This window comes from Oryzias latipes, chromosome 17 (assembly GCF_002234675.1).
Source record: "Oryzias latipes chromosome 17, ASM223467v1".
NCBI classification, from domain to species: Eukaryota; Metazoa; Chordata; class Actinopteri; order Beloniformes; family Adrianichthyidae; genus Oryzias; species Oryzias latipes.
The window spans coordinates 15859733-15881105 of NC_019875.2; the positions used below are offsets into that span (position 1 = coordinate 15859733).

General features: G+C 39.1%; 1 protein-coding gene across 1 annotated transcript in view; it reads right to left on the reverse strand.

Moving 5' to 3' along the window:
- Positions 1-13130, reverse strand: part of dnm3 (dynamin 3) — a 28963-nt gene extending 15833 nt beyond the window's left edge. The window contains exons 1-14 of the mRNA XM_023965739.1: positions 12796-13130; positions 12202-12507; positions 10599-10672; positions 10275-10424; positions 5936-6139; positions 5309-5407; positions 5020-5180; positions 4735-4877; positions 4424-4559; positions 3097-3164; positions 2107-2245; positions 1900-1986; positions 1742-1812; positions 1517-1571 (exon numbers count right to left, since the gene is read on the reverse strand). Of these exons, the coding sequence (XP_023821507.1) occupies positions 1517-1571; positions 1742-1812; positions 1900-1986; positions 2107-2245; positions 3097-3164; positions 4424-4559; positions 4735-4877; positions 5020-5180; positions 5309-5407; positions 5936-6139; positions 10275-10424; positions 10599-10672; positions 12202-12362 (1548 nt within the window). The 5' untranslated portion in view covers positions 12363-12507; positions 12796-13130. The remainder of the gene's footprint in view (positions 1-1516; positions 1572-1741; positions 1813-1899; positions 1987-2106; positions 2246-3096; positions 3165-4423; positions 4560-4734; positions 4878-5019; positions 5181-5308; positions 5408-5935; positions 6140-10274; positions 10425-10598; positions 10673-12201; positions 12508-12795) is intronic.
- Positions 13131-21373: the final 8243 nt, after the last annotated feature.

Genomic DNA, 21373 nt, shown 5'->3' on the forward strand with positions numbered 1-21373 from the left:
ACTCTTAATTGTATTTTACTTCACTTTATCTGAACCCATAAATAGTTTACATCACATTCTTGTAGTTCAGACTACCAACATCACTAAAGAGAAAAGAGAGAAATAAAGAAAAGAGCAGAAAAACTGGGTTACCAAAAGACTGGACTGAAAAAACACCTCTCTAAGTTCTGATTTAGGATCAAAACAGGGATATATTTTCAGTCATTTTATTGACTTTTTTATTGACTTTAATGACTGTCTTTTTACACATTTATTCATCTCCAAGGATGCAAAGTATCTAAACTACAACTGACGATGACGAAGAAATCTGAAGAATTTAAAGAACAAGTGGCAAAAGCCAGAGGTGATCTAAGGTTCTACCTACAAGCAGAGAAAACTTTCAGATTTTTTTTTTTGTTAAAATATAGAATTATTTTAATACTACATGTGAACATTGTGGCTCATTATACCCGTTTCCATAGCTCCACTTCCTAAAGCTCTGAGGCACCAGGAATGGATCATACATTGACTGAATATGGGAGCTGGACTGAGTGACCCCTCCCCCTCTGCATTCCTAGAAGCCAAAATTCCATCAACTTCCATTGAGCCCGCTTTTAAGTGATAGGCGTGTGGACTTCAACAAGCTCACTCCTGATTAGAGTGGTTACCATACAAACGTCGACTGTGACCAATTTACTGCCTACTGGCGATTTTTGGTTTGAACGTATTGTGAAGAAATAGTGACGGAATTAAATTGATTTTATGTTGGAGCAGGAATTAAGGCATTTTCTATGGGGGATGTCACACTCAATCTGTTCAGTTTTTTATAGACTGTTTTCGGACTCTACATCTAAAGTGCAATTGAAGGTGCATTGAAAGTTAAACCAGATTGATCTTTGACCAATCAGGGACTCGGACTTGGTAGTTGCAGTTTGTGCTCGGCAAGAATTATACAAAATTGAAACATACATTGGAATCAAGTAGTGAAAGAAAAAGCTTTGAGTAAGATTAGCGAGACTGGCACCGCTTTGCATTTTGCACCAAATCTCTTCCAACTGTAGGTACAAGAGCTATTGTGAGGTAGCGACAGTCCAGTGTGAACACGATGCATAGGTGCCTTTAAGAAGGAGCTTTTAGCACATTTTTTACCATGCCCGATGTGAATTATACAGTCAGTGGGATCATCACACAGTGGAAATGTTCACTCTGTTGAAACGAAATCCTTATAATATGAAAACAAAGGCACTAAACCCTGTTCACAACAATGACAGTATAGAAAGAAATTAAAAAAATGACATTCCTGCAGCTCTAGATGTCTCACAGTGTGAATAAATCTTCAAAGGAACACGTACATGTTCCCTTCAACAAGAGGGACAATAGAGAACTCCTCTGGGTTCTCAATGCAGTATTTCAGTAAAACTGAAATAAAAGTCAATTTAAAAAGTTTTGATGCATTTTCCATCCCTGCTATATGTGATAGCATTTCCTCACATTTCAGCTCTGCTGTTTGAACATAACGCGTGTAGGAAATGCTCACCTGGTTTCCTGCTGAACTCTGGCTCTTGTTAGTCTGACTACTCCTCTGCTGAGCACTGCATGCAGCGGGGAAAACCGCAGCAGCAGGAGAGATGCAGCAATGAGAAGAAAACGGGAAGAGGACAGAAAAAAAAGAACCAGGTAGAGTGGGAAAAGGGGATCTTCCAAACCACCAAGAGAATGAAGGATTTTAGTTTTTGTAATGAAGTGAAAAGGGGAAGTTTACTTAGCAAAGCCGATGAAGTCCTCATGGTTGGTGTTTATGTACGACAGTTGGATGTCAATCAAAAGCAGAAGCTGAAACGACACGTTTATAGGTCTTAAGTTGGAGGATTTCTCTTCAACTGGTTAAAAAACAGATTTAGGAACAAATAAATGTGTCACCTGGTCTTTGGCTCGGCCTTCTCTGTCTCTTATATGAGACGTCACGATCCTCTCCGTTTCCTCCCGCAGCATGGGAAAGCATTCCAGCTAAAAAAAAAAAAAAAGTAGATTAAACAGCTGATTGCTTCATTTGCTTCATCTTCAGACAAATTTTCTGCTTCAACGCTGTCCAGAGAGTTTCTAACTGCCTCCCAGGAATGGAGTTACCTTAGAGGAGCACTGGCGCACGGTGTTGATCAGCTCCTGGATGACCATGTCCACACACTTGATGCAAGGCTCCTTCAGCTTTATGACCTGCTTCTTCACAATGGCCTCAAATGCCATATCTGGGGTAAAAAGGCCAGTTCTGGACAAAAAAAGTTAACACATGTTTACATGCTTGCATGTTTCTTTTGATTCAAAATTCCTGAAAATGTCTACTTTTTGCATCTCTTGTTATTAAAGTGTCTCTCTGATGATCTTTTGGTCTATTTTCAAAGCATTCTTGTGGCTTTTTAATTTCTAGTTTTGCCAAAATCAAAAATCTTTGTCATTTTCTAGGACATGGTTTCTGCAAAGCGTCAGTAGTTCACTAGAAATTTGGCTCTGAGTTGTGGGCGGGACTGTTGGTGTGGAGTAAGCCCAGTCCCACTTCCCGTCATCCATCTGTTTACACTCTATCCCACTAGCTTATAGACCCCCACTCTGTTTACCAAATGAAGACGTACATGGATCTGTTTGCCTGCAAGGGGATGCGTCAGAATGGAGCTTGTGGCTAGCCGTAGTAGCTTCTACTTCACACCTGCAAGCTTTTTCCAACAGCATATTTTCGTCTGCACCTGATTCACTTCAATTTGAATAAAAAAATACTCAAAAACGCAATTTTTAGCTTAATCTTCTTTACATGTGTGCTCCATCATGAGAAAAATTGTACAAAAAACATGGAAAGAACAACCAAACGACCATTTTCATCGGAGTGGGTCTTTAAGGATTAGATCTGGATATAATTAAACATCAAGAATTCCTTTTTTCTGTTAATCTATAAAAATATTACAAGTGTGGCAGCACAGATGGAACACAAACTGTTCGCTTATAAAAACAAAAAAGATTTTAAGATGATTATTTTGCGTGGAAAATACTGATGATACTATGATGACAGAAGATCCCAAATTAGACTGGGCAGGAACATGTTCCAAAAGACAGGAAGAAAAGCCCTACCTAATACCATGAATGTTCTTGATTGCATAACTGATCTCACGTCGCATCTCCTTTTCATCACACTCCATCTGGAGAGAGCAGAGAGAGAAGGGAATCCATGGTGAACGCAGAGTGTAGAACAGACAACCAGAACCAGAGTCAGTCGAGGAGCGGACGCTACAGTCTGTGTAAGCAGTGGGAGCCGTGCAGGAAAAAGGCTGCAACAATAGTCTTTGATTCATCCCTTTTTTTTGTGCAATCAAAAGGAAAAATGTCCACAATCAGTGTTCACAGTATTAAATGTTCTTAATTACATGTTAAAAATCCATCTATCCGGTAAGATAGATTTCTGACACAGTTTTGAAGCAGAAGTTACTTTTTTTAATCTAAAATCTTGCTATGAAGCAAAATATTTCAATAAAAAATGTGGCCTTAAGCTCTAAATCTTACTTTATTATGTGTCCAAGTATGATTTGGCAAACAGCATCATTTTTTAAATTTTTTATTTAAAGTAAAGATTAACACAAGCAATTCCAATATATTTTGATCAATCAATAAGCATTCCATTTGTTCCACACACGATGGGTTTTATTCACCTTTTGGCATATCCTGTCAGCGGTCGCCACAGCAAATCAGCTTTCACTGATTCGCACAGGTGAGTTATGCGATGGACGCCCTTCCTGACAAAACCCTCTATTTTATCAGGGCTAGGGACACAGAGAGAACCATACTTGGACCTCCTCATGGCAACGTATTTGTGATGTGTAAAAATGATTGTCAAATCATTTTTAGTTATATTAATCAACTCTTAAAAGTTGATTAGTATCTGTTTAGATAAATTAAGACAAAAAGTTAGTTTTTCAAAAGGTTTTCCCGCTGTACCTTTAAAAAAATAACTTCTTAACAAACAACTGATAAAAACCAAAAATATTTCTTCTGAGGGAAGCCTGGTTTATGTTATTTTGCTTGCAGGGTTCAAAAAGGGGGAATAGTTTCATCATTCTTAACTTCTTCTTCTTTCTTGCCTTTTTCCACTTAACCTATGTGTTTCTGTGCATTGAGCACTAAAAAATAAGGCGTTTAAACAACAGCCAAGATTGACAATTTGGACTTTTTAGTCAAATTAACCAATAAAAAGAGACCTAGCCACAAAACAAACGTGACATCACAGAAAACTGCTTGTATTGGAGGTAAGGGAACAAATCAGTTTGAAATATTTACAAGCCTTTTTTAATTAACCCATACATTTGGGCGGGTGGGAGAGTGTGCATGATTAAGATAATCTGACAGCAGAATCCAGCTTCTGCTCCTGCTTTGGGTGCTTTTTAGCTTTTTTGCGGTAAATCACCTTGACCAGTTCAAAAGGGAAGCGCTCATGGAAAATGCGGTTGATTTTGGCTCCACCAGACAACTCCACTGTGTCCACCTGGTCCCCAGAGCCCTCAATCCTCTTCTCAAAATCCACAGAAAACTGCTGCACCATCCTAAAATACAACAGTTGTGGGGGGGGGGGGGGTTACAGACGAAACACAGAAGAGGATTCTAGACATCTAAAAATGTGAGCCAGTATGACGGCAGAGAGAAAGACATTCCTTTCCCAGATTTTTCTGTCAACAAAACCTGATACACGTGTAACTGTGAGAAAAAGGGGATACTGACTGCAGCAGCTGCTTGGTTTTACGAGACGGGTCATCGGGCCGGTATCCCCGGTATTCTTCCGCCTCTTTTTCTATAGCCAACAGCTGGGACTGCAGCTTGCTTCGGAAGGCTGGCAGCGTGTCCCGGATGTGGTTGGTCAGTTGCTAAACAATAAACCCACAAATTTCAAAATGAGAAGTTACTGGAGAAAGGTTAGAGAAAAGCCACCCACACTGAAGTCTGCCATCCACTCATTAATTATTATAAGTGCATAGTGGGAAAGCCTCTGAGTGAATATGTAATCACCTGGTTGAGCACTTTCTGCAGGCGAGGAGTGCCCATCTTTTCAGCCATGTGCCTATATGCCGGATGGGTCAAGAAGAACTTCCTTTCAGCTTCTAAAGCCGCCTTGATGTCTTTCTTGCCATCAATGTCTTTCTGGCTGCGGTTAACCACTCCGATGTACCCTGTAAAGCCACGACAAACGTGAAGCGACGAAGATAAGGCTTCATAACGGCAACGCTGTGACTGAAACGAACAAAACAGGGGGAAACTTTAGAGAGGAAAAACAGCAAATAAATCCAGCCAGTGTCACCTCGTCGAAGAGGCAACAGTTTGTTCTCCAGAACATCTCGAGCATCTGTCCCCTCATCCATCAAATCCAGTTTGGTGATGACTCCAATAGTCCTCAGACCTTGATTTAAAAAAAAATGTAGCAGAAAGGAACACTTTCACTGCACTTTTCACTTTTCACTCATTTTCATCTGCATGACACTGAAAGCTGCTGTTGCATTACCTCATCCCTTACTCCAGTTTGATGTTATAACATTTTTTTAAAATAATTTCTGATTTATCTCCTTATGTTTATGAATCTTTCCACCCCTGAATCTTAAATATAGGCGACATTATACATTTTTATTTTTCAATCATCCAGTGTTATTTTTTCTTTCTTTTTGTTTCCTATAATTTTTTTTTGTGCTTTTATTCTCCTTTCTTCCAGCTCTTTAAAAAAAGGTTTTTAATCTTATAAAAGCAATCTTACTGTCAGTAATGCACCTCATACCTTTAAAAATTTAGACAACACATAAAAGTCAAGATTGAACATCCTTCCCAAAGTCATTGTTTATATGCTTAATCTCCTATACAGCCCCTAAAGGGACATCACAGTTAAAAAAATTAAATGGTTTTGGTTTCTAGTACCGGTGCTGCGTTTCTTGCTTACCCTGGGGGTCCACGTCTTTAGCCAGTTTCAGGGCGTCAGAGTTGGCCAGGTCAGTGTTGGCCGGAGTGACGGCCAGGATCAGGCAGCTCTCTCGGCTGATGAACTGCATGATCATGTCCCTGATCTGCTGCTCGATGTCGACGGGCTGGTCCCCCACCGGCACCTTAGTGATCCCCGGCAGGTCGATGAGAGTCAGATTCAGGACTGTAGGATCAGAGGAAGACGACGATGCATGAGGCGAGCACACTTTGAGAATGTTCTGACCTCAAATCTGGAAGAGCCTTCATATGTTTCTTTCACTCACAGACAAGGAACATTTTGCAGCAGTTTGAACATTTGACTTCAACTTGTTGGGGGGGGGGGGGGGGGGGGTGAAAGAAACAGACTTAATATAAAAAAAAGTTTTTGCAAAAAACAAATTAAGTCTCTCTTAAATGTTCAGCAAAACATCCTAAGTCCTCTTTATTTTATTGGTAAAAAGAAAACAATTTATTAAGAATTTCATATTATCAACAGACAAACCAGTGATTTATTACATAGAATAAATTAAAAGCATAACTTTAGAAGACGAAATCATCGGCTGGATAAATGCTAAAGCAGATGCCTTCCCTGTGGTCTGTAAATTATGATTTTGCCATTTTTAGCCAAAATCCAAAAAACCTGTTTCAGTATGGGACGTTGTTTCTGCAGAGCGGCAGGAGTTAATCAGAAATTTTCCTTTGAGCAACCCTGCCCCCCCTTCCTCTCCCCGTTGCTGAAAGCTCCTCCTGCTAGCATACTGCCTCTCACTCCCCCGACCTAACATAAGGGGTGCAACAAAAGTAGAGAGCAATAGCGGAGCTATCCAGCCGTACAGTTTGGAGCCAGATTTCACCTCAGACGGGGAAAATGGAGACGCACATGGATCTGTTTGTCTGCAGGTGGATGCATCAGAATGGAGCGTTGCAAACACAATCTTTTTCATCTGTTCCTGATTCTGAGCGGTTTACATAAAGACATTCTCAGGAATGCTATTTGGAGCTTAATTTTTTATATATGTCCTATATTGAGAGACAAAATGCCACAAGAACATGTTAAAAACACCAAAAACACCATTTTCATTGGAGTGGGTCTTAAAAAAAGGGACTATTCTTCTTACTATTCTTCTCTCTAATAGCAACTTTCTGGTTCAGGATCAATCGGTAAATAGGCAGAGAATCTATGCCATTGCTATAAGAACCCAGAAGAACCTGAGTGAGTAAAGGCCGGATTCCTGAAACCTTCCAACCATCTCATCCAAAATAGCCACATAAGCTTTAGAGCATGTAAAACCACTGTCACTCAACACAGTCCACAAATGCATCCAGAATGAAACCTGACACTGCTTTGCAAGGTGAGGGGAGATGGAGACATCTTTTTTTTCTCTTTCAGGAATAAACTTGTCTAAGATGGAAATATGATAAGCATCTGTTCTCATGAGTTAATATTTCAACCACTTTTTTTTTAATGGATGTGTCAACACAACACAAAATTCAGCAGCTGTGCTGCCACCAACAAATCCCTGTTTCTATGGTTCGGGCGGTTTCCATCAATCATTTTATTTTTAGAGCACATTTTAAAAAACCGCAGCTCGCCTAAGTGTTTTACAGATAAAAAAACAGAATAAAGAACGATCGCAGCAATTCCAGTTAATGCAAAGTACAAAGCAATTGATTTTCAGAAGGGATATCATTCCTACTTTAACAAAAAATACAAAACATAAAATAATCATTAATAAACAATAGGATTCAACAAACTAAGATGCTATGACTATATATATGAAATAGGGGATAAAAGTGCAAGAAATAAGAAGAAAGAAAAAGCTAAATTCTTGAAAAAAATTTAAGTAAATCAAAATGGTCTACCTAAAATCACATACACCAGTAGGTTTATAGATGCAAAGCTGTTGGAATTTAAGGGAATAGTTATTTTTCATCTATGGCTTAGAAGGCTGTTCAAATGTGGTCATAAAATGAAATGGAGTGTAAAATATGTTTTCATAAAACTTTTTAATCCAAACTTTTAGGGATGTTTTTCATCTAAATTTTTCTGTAAAAAATGTTTTTTTCTATTTTTAAAGAAAATTTTTTTTAAAAAAACAGCTAAATAAATTAGAGACAACAATAAATTATCTTAAATTTAACACATGGATGCTTTTTTTCAGTTTAAGGAAATTGTCAAAAAGATTTGTTTTCATAATTAAGAAGATACATTTATTTATTAGCTCCATTTATTCATTTTGAAAACTTGTTTAATCACTTTTGGGGTCACAGGGTTGCTGGAGCCTATCCCAAGTACTTTTAGGTGAAGGCACAGTGTACCCTAGACAATTTTCTAGTCTATTGCAGGGCCACACAACCACACACATTTTCACACAAAGGGACAAGTTTAAGTCGTCAATCCATTCATGGAGCATGTTTTTGGAAGCTGGAGTGCCCGTGCATGCATGGGGGAACATGCAAACTTCATACAGAAAAGTCCCAGCCAGGATTCGAACCAGCATCCTTCTGCAGTGAGTGAGGGAAGACTGCAATCCACATTGCAACCTTTACTAGCACCATGAAGAGGAAATTCTCAGTTTGTAAAATAAGTGATAAATGCTTTTTTGTTTTGAATATTTGAATTTTGAATTCGAATAACTGAATACTTTATTTGTCATTGTCACATTTAAAACAAAATTTAAAAAAGGTCGTTAAAAAAAGTAAATAATTTGCAACAAACAAAAAAAAATGCATCATTTAATTTACAAAAAAATAAAAAGTGCATGATTTAGTCATTTAAAAGCAATGAATTAAAAATAATATATTTAAAACTACTGAATGATGGATCAGTTAGTCAGAAAGTTACAAACAGAAAGGAGTGTTATATAATAATAATGAAAATGCTTTAAAACAATCTCAAGTCCACAGTGTAGCATGTTCTTAAAAAACATTCAAAATTGCGAAGTTTCAGCAGTTTTATTTTGTTTAAAATATAAATTAAAACCTGCTTTGAGTACTTTTACCACCATGCTGTTTGTTTCAGGATAAATCCACCATCCACAGCCAGCTATTTGTCACTTTCAACAATGAAATAGGTTCATTTTGTCACACATGTGTGAAAGGACCAACTTTCTACAAAACTTTGCAAAATTCTGCATCAAAGAACATCAGATGCTCATATAAATGTTACACTGTCCTTTTTCGATAAATATATCTACTCCAATTACTCACACAATCGCCTCATTACTCCAATTATGTCTTTATTTTTGGTGTTTTTAACATGTTCTTATGGCATTTTTCTAAAGATGGAGGTATATATACGAAAAATGAAGATAAAAACTTCATTTCTGAGTATTTTTTCAGTAGGAGCAGACAAAAAATGACGTTTGAAAAAAAACTTCTTTCAAAATATGCTGGGCGGGCCACAAGGTCTAGGTGAAGGGAAGGGGGCGGAGTTGCTCTGTGTCAAGAGGCCGCCCGCAGCTCAGAGGTGAATTTCTGATGAACTACTGCTGCTATGCAGAAACTATGCCCTAGAAAATCACATTTTTTTCTGTTTTAATTCGGCTAAAGATGGCTTAATTATAATCACAATAGATACAAAGAGGATCGGAGTTGGACTTTAAAAGCTTTTCAAATAACTGGAGCTAGATCGAGAGCTATCGCAGCGGGTTCCCCCTGGCACAACCAGAGCCCAGTGTCCCACCACCTTGGACTGGCGTCAGTTACTGCCACTGGACGCAAGGGGCGTGGCATTGAGCCTGTTATGCCGCAACAGAGAGGGCACAGCTGGGTGCAGCTGACTGTGTGGGCTGGGCATGATCGCCCTTGTGGTTTGGTTAACTCTTTTGGGTGTCTTTTAGAATAGGAATTTTAATACTATTTGTAATAAAGGTTGTCTATTTTCTCAAAAGCACAGTCTTGGTTTCCTATGTCGGAGAGTCCTGTGCTTTTGATTTTTATTTTTCTGCTGGCAGCATCCAAGGGGAAACCATAATGCCACAAAGTGTAAAACTATTTTAAAAAACTTGCCAATACCACGGAAAATCACCACATCCGAAGAAAAACTTGTTACAAATTAAAGATTCTGTTTCATAAATGTAAAAACATAAAGTGTTTAAATTGACAACCATTTTGTTGCTTTTGTTCATCTGTGATTGATAAACTAAGAGGGAAGAGGTCTCATGTTGTATTTATTTTGTTGTTTTTCACAATCCCATTAAAAAATGATCTGCCTGCTATTCCTGATGACTCAAAGTTTGTCACAGTCTCTCTCAATAAGAAGTGTTTATGCACAATTAACAGCAAAAAGAGGGAAAGCGGATGAATTCTGTCCGTACCATGAGGGGAGAACACCCGCAGGTTGATGGGAACGGGGGATATGCCCTTGTTGGCGCCCGTGACACGATCCGTCTCCGCCTCGATCTCCTGGCGGACCTCATCGAAGTCAGTAAACTTCTTCCCTTTGCAGTGGAGGAATTCGGCCCACTCTGACAGGAGGAAACAAAAACGCAGAGAACCAAGATTAGTGATGCTAACGAGGAGAGGAGAGGATTTTAAGAAAAAGCAGAATGATTTCAATGGCAGGAGGGCGAGTGTGTACGTGTTAGTCTGAGCACTGTCCATGGTGGTGTGTGTGGGTGTTAAAATGTGTGTGAACCCACCAGCATTAGAACTGTTAAGCTGCAGAACCAGAGGCCTGCGGGTGACAATGCCAGATCCACGGGGCAGAAAGTCCCTGCAGACAGACAGCCCATCCAAGGCGATTATATTAGACAACAGCAACGTGTATGAAGCCAGCATAGAGGGGTGCAGGACACAATAATCATTTTTCTATCAGGTCTAAGAAGGTTTGTTTCTTTTGAATCATTCCCTAATAAAGTTAGTACAGCTTTCTTTAAATCTCTGGTTTTTATTTTCCAAAAATCCTATTGTTCAAAATAAAATGAGCACAAAGGCGATCATTTAAAACAGCTTGAAGCAGCAGCTTCAGTTGACAGAGAACAGTCTGACCTGAGGGAGAGCAGGTCAAAGTGAAAAGCTGCGTCACCACCAGCAAGTTCTCTCATTTAAGAAACAGGGACTTCAGCGTTTCCTGCAGGGTTACAGGCTGGCAGGTGTGTCAGTTTGTGCACATACATGCAGAAGTGAAACATTTTTTTTAATTAGTCCTTCTAAGGATATTGGCAGATGCTTAGGGAGCTTTCACGAAGGAAAATCCTCAGTAAAAAATCCATTATAAACAGGTTCAGCATCACAGCTCTTGGTAGAGGCTGAAAGAGGACATAAAATACTGGCTTAAAAGAAAATTTGACCAAATAAATCCATTTTTTGAAATGATGGTTTGATTAACAATTATTTCAAAAGTTGTGCTAATGTATAATTGTGATGTTTTTCTAATTTTAAGTGAAGCTTGCAAACTTTAAACCTAATTCCCACTTATAACTAGCATTTCCTTCTAATTTTTATTTTATTAAAAAAATAACGCACAGAACCCACATCTGGCACACAAAAGACATGGAACATTATGTTCTAAATCTGTTTTTGGACCTGCTTTGAGGAAAAAAAATCCCACCTAGTTAATCCACATTTTTGAGTGTGTATTTTTTATTCAAGGTTGTTTATTCGAAATAACGAATTACATAATTAGCTTGTGGCGAAATGACTAAACTGTGGCTGAAATTGAGAGCAAATGTGAACAAATAGAACAATAAAAATGTGGGTAAAAGGGTTAGGCCGTTCAACTTTTTCTTTTGTAACATCCAAAAAAAAAACTATCTCTTCTTTGGCAGAGCTAAATTCCAGGGCAACTTTATGAATATTCATGTGTGCATCCAGGAATGGGAGCTGCACGTGTGGGAGGAGGGTGTTTTTAGTTGGGTTTAGTCTTTCTGCAGCCAGTTTCACACACTGAGGGAAAGACAGTGTTTTGCTTAGAAGTATCTCCTTAAAATGCGGGATGTTTTTGGGTTTGTGAAGGGAAATCACTTTGCTTAGCTGACAGGGCAAAAAGGAAAATCCCCAAAGGTGCTTTTGTAGGCCAAGCTAAAAAAAGCATCTTTCCTTTTGTGTTTGTGTGTGTCCAGGAATCAGTGGGTTCATAAAAAGATGGGAACACAAATGGAGATGTCTCTGCTGTGACTTTGCAGGGCAAAGAATGTTTGAACTTACTCTGCAGACAGATCTGCTGCAAATAATACTCCTTATGTCACGCTCAAGGTTAAAGGAAAAAAGGATTATCCTATTTCCGGTGATGGTCAACTTTACCTGCCAACAAAGTTCTCCAGCACGGAGCTCTTTCCTGCGCTTTGACCGCCGACCACCGCGATCTGCGGCAAGTCCAGGTTGCAGGCTTGGCCAATGGAGGTGAAGGCATCCTGCAGCTTGTTGACCAACGGGATCAGCTCTTCCATGCCACGATTTCCCATGGTGCCTTTAGTTGGAGGACTTGGGATCAGCAAGTGGAGGGAGGGGGATGTGGCGCTGCTATATTAATCCAGGGCTTCAGTGGCGGCTGTTGGTGTAGGGAAGCCTCCTAGCCGCGCATTGCCCCGAGCCAGTGGGTCGGAGCGACTGTGCAGAAAAAAATAAAGTGATGAAAAAAGGACATATTATTTATTTTGTTGGACCTCTCATTCTGAAACAGACGCGCAACAGACGAGCAATGGAGCGCACGTAGCCTTCGCTGTCAAGGGCATTTGGCAAGCGAGGCTCCACAGGCTCCATGTCTCCACAGCGTCCAGCGCTAAATCACATTCAATACATGCGCATACGTGCGGGGCTGATTTAATGCCCCAAGACGAAAACTGCGCAGGCAAAACGCGCAGCGGGGAATGCGGCGTGGTGTTGCTGGCACCTCACCCCGCCTCAGGATCCTTCTGCTGTTCTCAGAATGACGGTCCCGGTCGCTGTCCAGTGCTGAACCGACGCGCAGATCAAAGCAGCAAAGACGAGCGCCAAGCAACCGCGCACGATTCCACAAGCACCGCCTGCTCCGGCGGCGCAGATGCTCTCCGCGCGTAAAAGAAACAGCGCGTTCTCCTGCGGGAGGGAGGGGGTTCGCTTGAATTTCAAAGTGTTCTTATTCCGAACAGAAATTCGTCTTGGACAGATTAATCATTCACCCACCATCCCCACCCCTTTCCTCTTTTTCTCCGATGTAATTGCCAGGCTGCGCCTCGCTGCTACGACGAACCGACGCGGCGGTAGACCAATGGGAACGAGGGGATTGGAACGGAGGAGGGGAGAGGCGACGCAGCATTGGCTGCCCAGGTACAAGTTAGGCTTACCTGAACCCGCCCCCTGTTTACATACACGCCATCACGGCCGTCGTGAGTCATGCGGCACGGCTGCGCATCGCTGCAAAGGAAGAAGAGGAGGATGCGCGCCCTCCCAGATCCCCGCATAGGGCAGCTGCCGTCAATTCTCCCGACATTTCACGTAGGACACGGCCATAGCAGTCACGCCATGTCACTTTGCGCATCACAATCACTGTTAGACACTGCAGCCGTGCGGCCTGTAACGGGGTAGATCATGTCTGCAAAGCTTATGGTGGCTGGGAGGGAGGGATGACGCCTGGTCCTTGGTTGTCACTGCAGGCGGAGGCTGGTGGATGCGCTCATGCGGAATGTTCTGTGCCACTCTGTCTTAACCTCTCACGGGTCAACATCTGCGCCTGTGGGAGATGCGCTTTCATCCAACGACGCCAAGGTCAACACGTCATCAAAAACAGTTCACTGTGTGTGAAAGGGGGGATCAGGTTCAGCTGTGCGGGAAAAGAAAACAAATGTTGTTGGTATTTACCCTTGTCATCGTGGACAGGCCTCAGACCTGACGACGCATGCGCGTTGAGCACTAGATGGCAGCAAACAGTAGACTAAACACAATCCTATAAACAAATAAGATATTTATTTTTTTTTGTATTTAACTTGGATTTTTAATAGAACTATTACAATTGTTTACAAACCAAAAGGTCGCATACAAGAGAAAATCATCTTTCTCTTTAGGCTTTTCCCATCAGGGGTCGCCACAGCAAATCATCCTTTTCCACCTCACTCTGTCATGGACATCTTCTACCCTAACATTAGCTAACTTCATGTCCTCTGTTAAGACATCCATATATCTCCTCTTTGGCCGTCCTCTTGCCCTCCTGCCAGGCAGCTCCATCTCCAACATCCTTCTACCAATATATCCACTATCCCTCCTCTGAACATGTCCAAACCATCTCAGTCTGGCTTCTCTGACTTTGTCGCTAACACAGGCAACATGAGCCGTCCCTCTGATGTACTCGTTCCTTATCCTGTCTAACCTGGTCACTCCTAAGGAGAACCTCAACATCTTCATCTCCGCTACCTCCATCTCAGCCTCTTGTCTCTGTCTCACTGCTACCGTCTCTAACCCATAGAGCAGAGCTGGTCTCATCACTGTCTTGTACACCTTTCCTTTGAGTCGTGCTGACACTCTTCTGTCACACAAAAGATAAAAAGAAAAGAGAAAATAAAGCATAGAAAATGAAAATAATTGTCAAATTGTCTAAGTGAAAATTATTCAGAAAAAATGCCTTTATGTCAGTGTCAACTTCTGCCAGTTATTTTCCGAGTGACATTATTTCGGTTCTTTTTGCTTTTTTATTTTCAAAAACCAATGTTTTTTTGCTTTGTTGTCCTTTATGCAGGCTATGGTTAATTACAAGTTTTCCTGTCAGCGAAATCTTTACCACTACTCTATTTTTATCTTACTACATATCAGTACATGATCATGGACTGACATGGCCAAGGTCATAGATTTAGTCTATCAGAAGAGAAAGGAAAACTATTTTTAGAAATTGTGAGTCTGGTCTGGTTGTGTCAATTTGCTTCACCTGCAGCTAACATTTTAACCTGAGGAAGAGCATGTCAAGTGAATATGCTTTTTTTTTTATTGCTAGGGACTGCTTCTTTTTTCTTGTTGTACCTCATATGTGGGACAGCAGCTGGTTTGCAGGACAATATCTCAGGCCAAAAAATGCAGCTGATTCTGCACTCAAAGCAGGTTTTTCATCTGGGGCATCTTAAGAGAAATATCTGACCTCAAGGTTCAAAATGAAAATTTTAAGCACTCTCTTCTTTTGTACATTATACATTTAACCCTTGTGCTATCCTAGGCACTTTAACATTGGGAGTTGGGTCATCTAGACCCAATAGACAGTGCTCTGAACCTTTTATCTTCAATGATTTGTGATCTTCACTGGTGTCCATGGATTACATGAAATCTTTCCACCTTTATCCACCTTTGTCATGGTAGGGAGAACACGTCAATGTAAGGGTGGGGTCATCTAAGATAGCACAAGGGTTAAAAATATGATGAGATCAAATGTTTTTTTTATCATTACCAGGACTAATTATTATAGAGTGGAAAGCATCACATGTAAAAATAAATTGAGCCTATATTAATGTTTGCCGCTGTCCTTTATAGAACTTCATTTGTTTTTTTTTAATTTTAAAGGAAAATGTTAGCATAGCTAAACAGAATCTTGATAGGCGTGTAAAAGGATTGTTTCACTTACCGGTATGTTAGAAATAAAAACAGATTTTTGAGAGAGAAAAAGATTTGCTTCAGATAATATAATGGAGCATTGTTTTTTATTTAACACTTTTTTTCCTGGGCACAGCACCTACACAAACCTAAACACACACAAACACTGTAAATGCAGGAAGTGGAATAGCTGGAAGGCAACAGCTCCCCCTGCTGGTACAGATGACATTTAAACACCTGAAAAATGTGATAGGATCTCAAACAAAAATTTCATTTTAATCCTCCGTGGATTTAATATTAATTCATTTAACAAGCACAACAAAAGTGAGTTCTCCTTGGAAAAAAAGAAGCATGACAAATGAAAATAAACAAACACACATAAAGCCCAAATGATTTAAAATTTGCATCTGCAAATTTGCGTCAGTGCTTCACCAGGCAGCCACAGTTACCATCTGGTCTTTGGACCTTCCTTGTGTTTGACAGCAGTCATTTACCTCCACTGTGATACTGTCTCTATGGACTGAAGCTGTAGTTAACAGTAGGAGTCAAACTAGTTACCATAGGTGACCTCTCCCCAAAGAACACTATATGTTTTCTGCCAGCAAACAGTAATTTACCTTCCACATTCAAGGTTTTTATCTATTTTCCTGTCCAGGGTGTCTCCAACCACACATTAGTGATTCAGACTGCCAATGATCACAGTTAATAAACCGTCCCAAGTTTCTGACTGTTTATATGATACTAAAAGAGGAAACTGTGTATATATGATCAAAATCTAAAAAAAATGTTCCCACTAATACAAAAAAAAAATAGTGATGTACACACAATCTGAATTATGACCGGTGGCGCTTTTACAATTCAAATTCCCTATTTTTTTATTATTTTGCTTAATGCAATTGCATTTTTTAATCCTATATCTTTATTTGAGTATTAAGTTTATCCTCTTTGATTAAAATATCTACCTTGTTTTTCTTCAGCTTCAAAAGCCTCATAGTCTCATGGAGATAAAAAGAAGGTTGTCTTGAGTCTGCTTGACCCCAATTGTGTGTTTTCAGGTACAAACAAAAGAATAAAAAAGATAACTTAAGTTGCTGGCATCAAGCAGTGTTGTCTGTGTTTAAACAGGGCAGCAATAGGCATATGATGACTTGTGAATTTTCTCTGCAATTTTTTTGTGCTTATAAAAACACACCCAAATGCTTATATGCATAAAAACCTGTTTGCTTTCTGCAGTTGAAATGGATCGGCCACATGTCACGAATGCCACACCTGTATCCCCTGACCGCGAGTTAAAATTCAAAGCAGAGTCATTAAACTCCACCAGCCCGTGGTGTTCACAAGCAGTTATTGTTTCAAAGCAGCCTCCCTGCATCTGCAATTCACTAATGAGTTCTAACAGTCCCCAGAAGTACAGTCAGATCACATTTTAAAGGGAAATGGGAGCTGTCAGTGCAAACCAGGTGTGGTTTTGATTTGGTCCTGTAGCCTGACTCCACTTTAGAGCAAATCTCTTCCACGGTGTTTACATATTTCACTTTTTTGATGAAAATAACAAATAGTGTTTTTAAACATACAGGTTGAATGGTTAAAATCCCCTGAAACCAGAGTAAGATCTAGGCTTTGCAAGTTTGGACTGTTTGTGTCAACACTATGGTGACCTGTTACTGTCTTTTCTACACACCATAAAATGTATTGAAGAAAGACACGACAGCTTGGATTTTATTGGAAATGATTTAGTTCAAGCAATCAAAGCAGAAATTATACAAAAACAAGACATTTCAATTTGACTCTATACAAATATATAGCAAACATGTATAATTAGTCATGAAAATTGATTGCAAAAAACACATACGTTCAAAATACACATCATTCAAAAATGTATTCAAATAAGAACAATAAGAACCTACACCTGAAAGAACCGAGGTCTCTTTTTATTTGGCCACATGTGGCAGATGTTAAAACTGCTGAATAAAAGTTTGGAGTTTATATAAATAAAGTGGGTCATTTTTATGCTGATGACATGAGTGTTTATTCTATTCCAGCTATATCCATGATGCCATAAACAAATTACAAAATGCATTAACGACTTTTTAACATTTTTCAGAGCAACACTAAAGTAATGTTATTTTCTAATAGTAAAAGCAAGCAGAGGAACACAACCCACATAGTCACTAATGATGGCTCACTTAAGTTGCTAATGTTTTCAGATATTTGGGTTTATTAATCAATAACTTGTCTTTTAAGCTTCATGTTAACTATTTAGTTATAATAATAAATAAATAATAATAATGTCGTCTTAAGTTAATTTTCTATTTCAGACACAAATTTGATTTTCCTTTCCATGCAAAGAGGAGACTTGTTGCAGCAACGTTTCTTCCTGTGTTGGATTACAGGGATATTTTACACACACATGCCCCAGTCCAGGCTTTACACATGTTTGATTCAGTTTTTCATGCTTCTTTACATTTCAGAGCAAACTCTGGTGCACAAACTCATAACTGTGATGTGTAGTTGTGAGTTGGATGGCCTCCTTTGGGAGCTCATTGGCTCATATATAGATTTATATAAGGGACTCATTGGGCTGTTCCCTTCATACCTGAGTGTGAGTCTTCAGCAGAGACTTGACAGACCTTAGGCTCTCAGCTCCCAGGATGTATACTCACAGTTTGTCCCCAGTGCCGAGGCAGCAAAGGCAAAGATGACTTTTCAGTATCAGACACCACGGACTGGATTTCTCTGCAAAGGGCAATTCAACTACCACATCTCACACCTTTGTCTTGGTTTGATGTCATTCTGAAAGACCTGGAGATGAAACCAATAGCATGTTGCTGTTTTGAAATGTATTTTTAATTGTATAAAATGTCTTCGGTTGTAATCTGTCTCTTGGCCAGTACTCTCTTGAAAAGGAGATCTGTGGATCTCAGTCGGACTTTCTAGTTTAAATAATGGTTTAAAAAAACATGCGCACAACCTTTGAACTTTTTTTTTGCTGTAGACAAATACTGTAGCAATCATTTGAAAGGAGATATATATGTCCTATCTACAAATTTGCTTTAGTGTATGATTAGCATCAAATGGTAAATATTAGAAGTATTTCTGTCTTGGAAAGTAGAAGGATTTAGGTCTGGGTAACTGTAATCAGGTAAATTTGTACGTCTCTCTGGAAAAACCTTTAGTTTGGAACATTTTATTCATTTATTTATTTTACTAAAACCAGATGTTGTGGATTTTGAAAATGCAACATTGCATTTTTAAGCTTTTTATTTGATCAAGGTTGTTATTTAATGTAAAAATGCTAAAGCTAGACAAAGATTGATTTCCAAAAATCAGTTTGTACACATTTCTAAGTGTTTATGTGCAATGTAACACTCAGCATTGGCCACTGAGTTGCCCAAATATTGGGCAAACGCCTATACTTTTCGTTTATTGTTTTCATTTTATTCAACTGAGTAATCACCTTTATGAAGTTTCTATACAAAATAGTTAGGTATCCAGAGCACATTTGCCTTAATGTAATTTGTATTTACTGAACAGTTTATTCTCTTGTGTGAATAGTTTCAAATCTTATGTGGAGTAAAATATGCTGCAACTGGTGAAAATTTTGATTTTCTCTGTATTTTAACTAGAATTTCCAGCTCTGGAAAAGTCATCAGCAGACCTGGCAGTGAGAAGGAAAACAAGCTTTAGTGGAATAGCTCATTGTACAGGAATCCCATAAACCTGCCTACTTAAAAGGAGCACACTTGAAAGAGGCTTTTCTCCAAGAAGGGACTTTGTTAGAATTACTGTGCAGAGGTGACATTATTTTGACACTCTGTATTTAGACACAGATCTTAGTTGGAGTCAGATGGCACTAAAAACAAGGCAGCTGCAAAAATGCTGAGCTTTTATCATAAACAGTGATTTGTTTTTTTCTTTTTTTAAAAAAAGAAAGAAAAGAACTCTGACAGAAATTCATTCATGGCAGTGAACAACATTTCTTGACAGCATGCAACAGGAAGGTCTAATAGTTTGACTGTAAAACTGCAAACGCACAAAGTTCCAATGGAGAGTTAGAACTGTCCCATGATTGACCTAAGCGAGATCCCATGGTTATGTTTCACTTTGGGAAATTTGCTCTCATGTCACTCTGTCAGCTGTGCAACACCTCCATGACTTACCAATGTACGTCACCACACCATAGGTTTCAATTGTGTGGGTGTGACATTTGTGGTGACAGCTTGATAATTTTTGCAGACGAGCAACACATTTTCCCAACCAAAGGGCAGTGTTGGTCCCGTTATTGTTTTCAGATTTCATTATGATTCAATTTTTACTATAAATCAAATATAATAGGTTTGATCTTTAGTAGATTAAACCTATCCAGAGTTCATAATTTCATATGCTTTTTCCTTAATATAAAAATCATAAAAATTCTGGTCATGGTGAATGGTCTGGAGCATTGAGGCCTATTGTTTCGGTTTTTAATGGTGACTCATGACCTGCTCCAAAGGCTGAGGCTGCTTTCAAGGCTGTTAACTCTGGTCTGCAGGGTAGTCCTTCGTGCCTGTATAACATTTTACACGCACAAGTCAGACAGACCCAACCCACGCACACACAACTAAAAATGTGTTGTGCAAGAGTCCCCACCAATAAAAAAAAATGTCTGGCAAGCACATGAAGGTTCTTACTTGCTGAACTGAACTGTTCTCAATTGTAACATGATATCACTGTTTTTGGTGAGGCTATGACCACTACAGTCTTGCCATGTTTTTTTCATTATATTGCATAACATTGTCCTATCCAAACACATGAGTAAAATGTACCATCAGGGAATAAAACTGCCAGTGCTTTAGGGTTAATTCAGCTTTTAGTTCATTTGTTATCTGGTTTCATAAGAATTTATTTTTATTCCCAGTAAAAGACTTGTTAGTTCTCACGTTGGCCGCTACTTGTTAGCTTAGCTTGAAGATAAACCTACAACTCAAAGGCAAGTTAAGCTAACATACCATAACATATGGTACTGCATGTCAGTCTTCTGTTTTTTGCTTTTTATCTTTTACAATATGACATACTGTATATGCAAAAATTTTAGAAGAGAAGGCGCCAATTTAAAGACCCACTCCAATGAAAGTCCTGTTTTCTCATGATATTGGACATATATTAGAAAAACTAAGCTTAACATTGCATTTCTGAGTATCTCTTTGTTCAAATCATTGTGACAAAGGGAATCAGTACTGACAAAAATAATGCAGTTCAAACAAAGCTTGTAGTTGTGATGTAGAAGCTACTACTGCAAACCACAAGTTCCATTCTCATCCACTTGCAGAAAAATAGATCAATGTACCGGTACATCTTCGTTTTCCTCATCTGAGCTGGCATCTGAGTACTGCTGGATAGCTCAAATATTGCTCGCCATTTTTGTTGCACCAGTAAAAGGCTGGGGGGGGGGGGGGGGGGGGGGGGGACTTTAAACTTTTATTCAGCAGTTTTAACATCTGCCACATGTGGCCAAATAAAAAGAGACCTCGGTTCTTTCAGGTGTAGGTTCTTATTGTACTTTTTTAAAAAAAACTTCTTATTTGAATACATTTTTGAATGATGTGTTTTTTGCAATCAATTTTCATGACTAATTATACATGTTTGCTATATATTTGTATAGAGTCAAATTGAAATGTCTTGTTTTTGTATAATTTCTGCTTTGATTGCTTGAACTAAATCATTTCCAATACAATCCAAGCTGTCGTGTCTTTCTTCAATACATTTTATGGTGTGTAGAAAAGACAGTAACAGGTCACCATAGTGTTGACACAAACAGTCCAAGCTTGCAAATAAGGATTTTATTGATGTTTTTTGGATAGTCAGAGCTTTATCTGTCAAATTAAAACAGTTTTTCTTTACCTAATTTATTTCCGACACTGAAAAAAAACACATTTTATTCTATTTT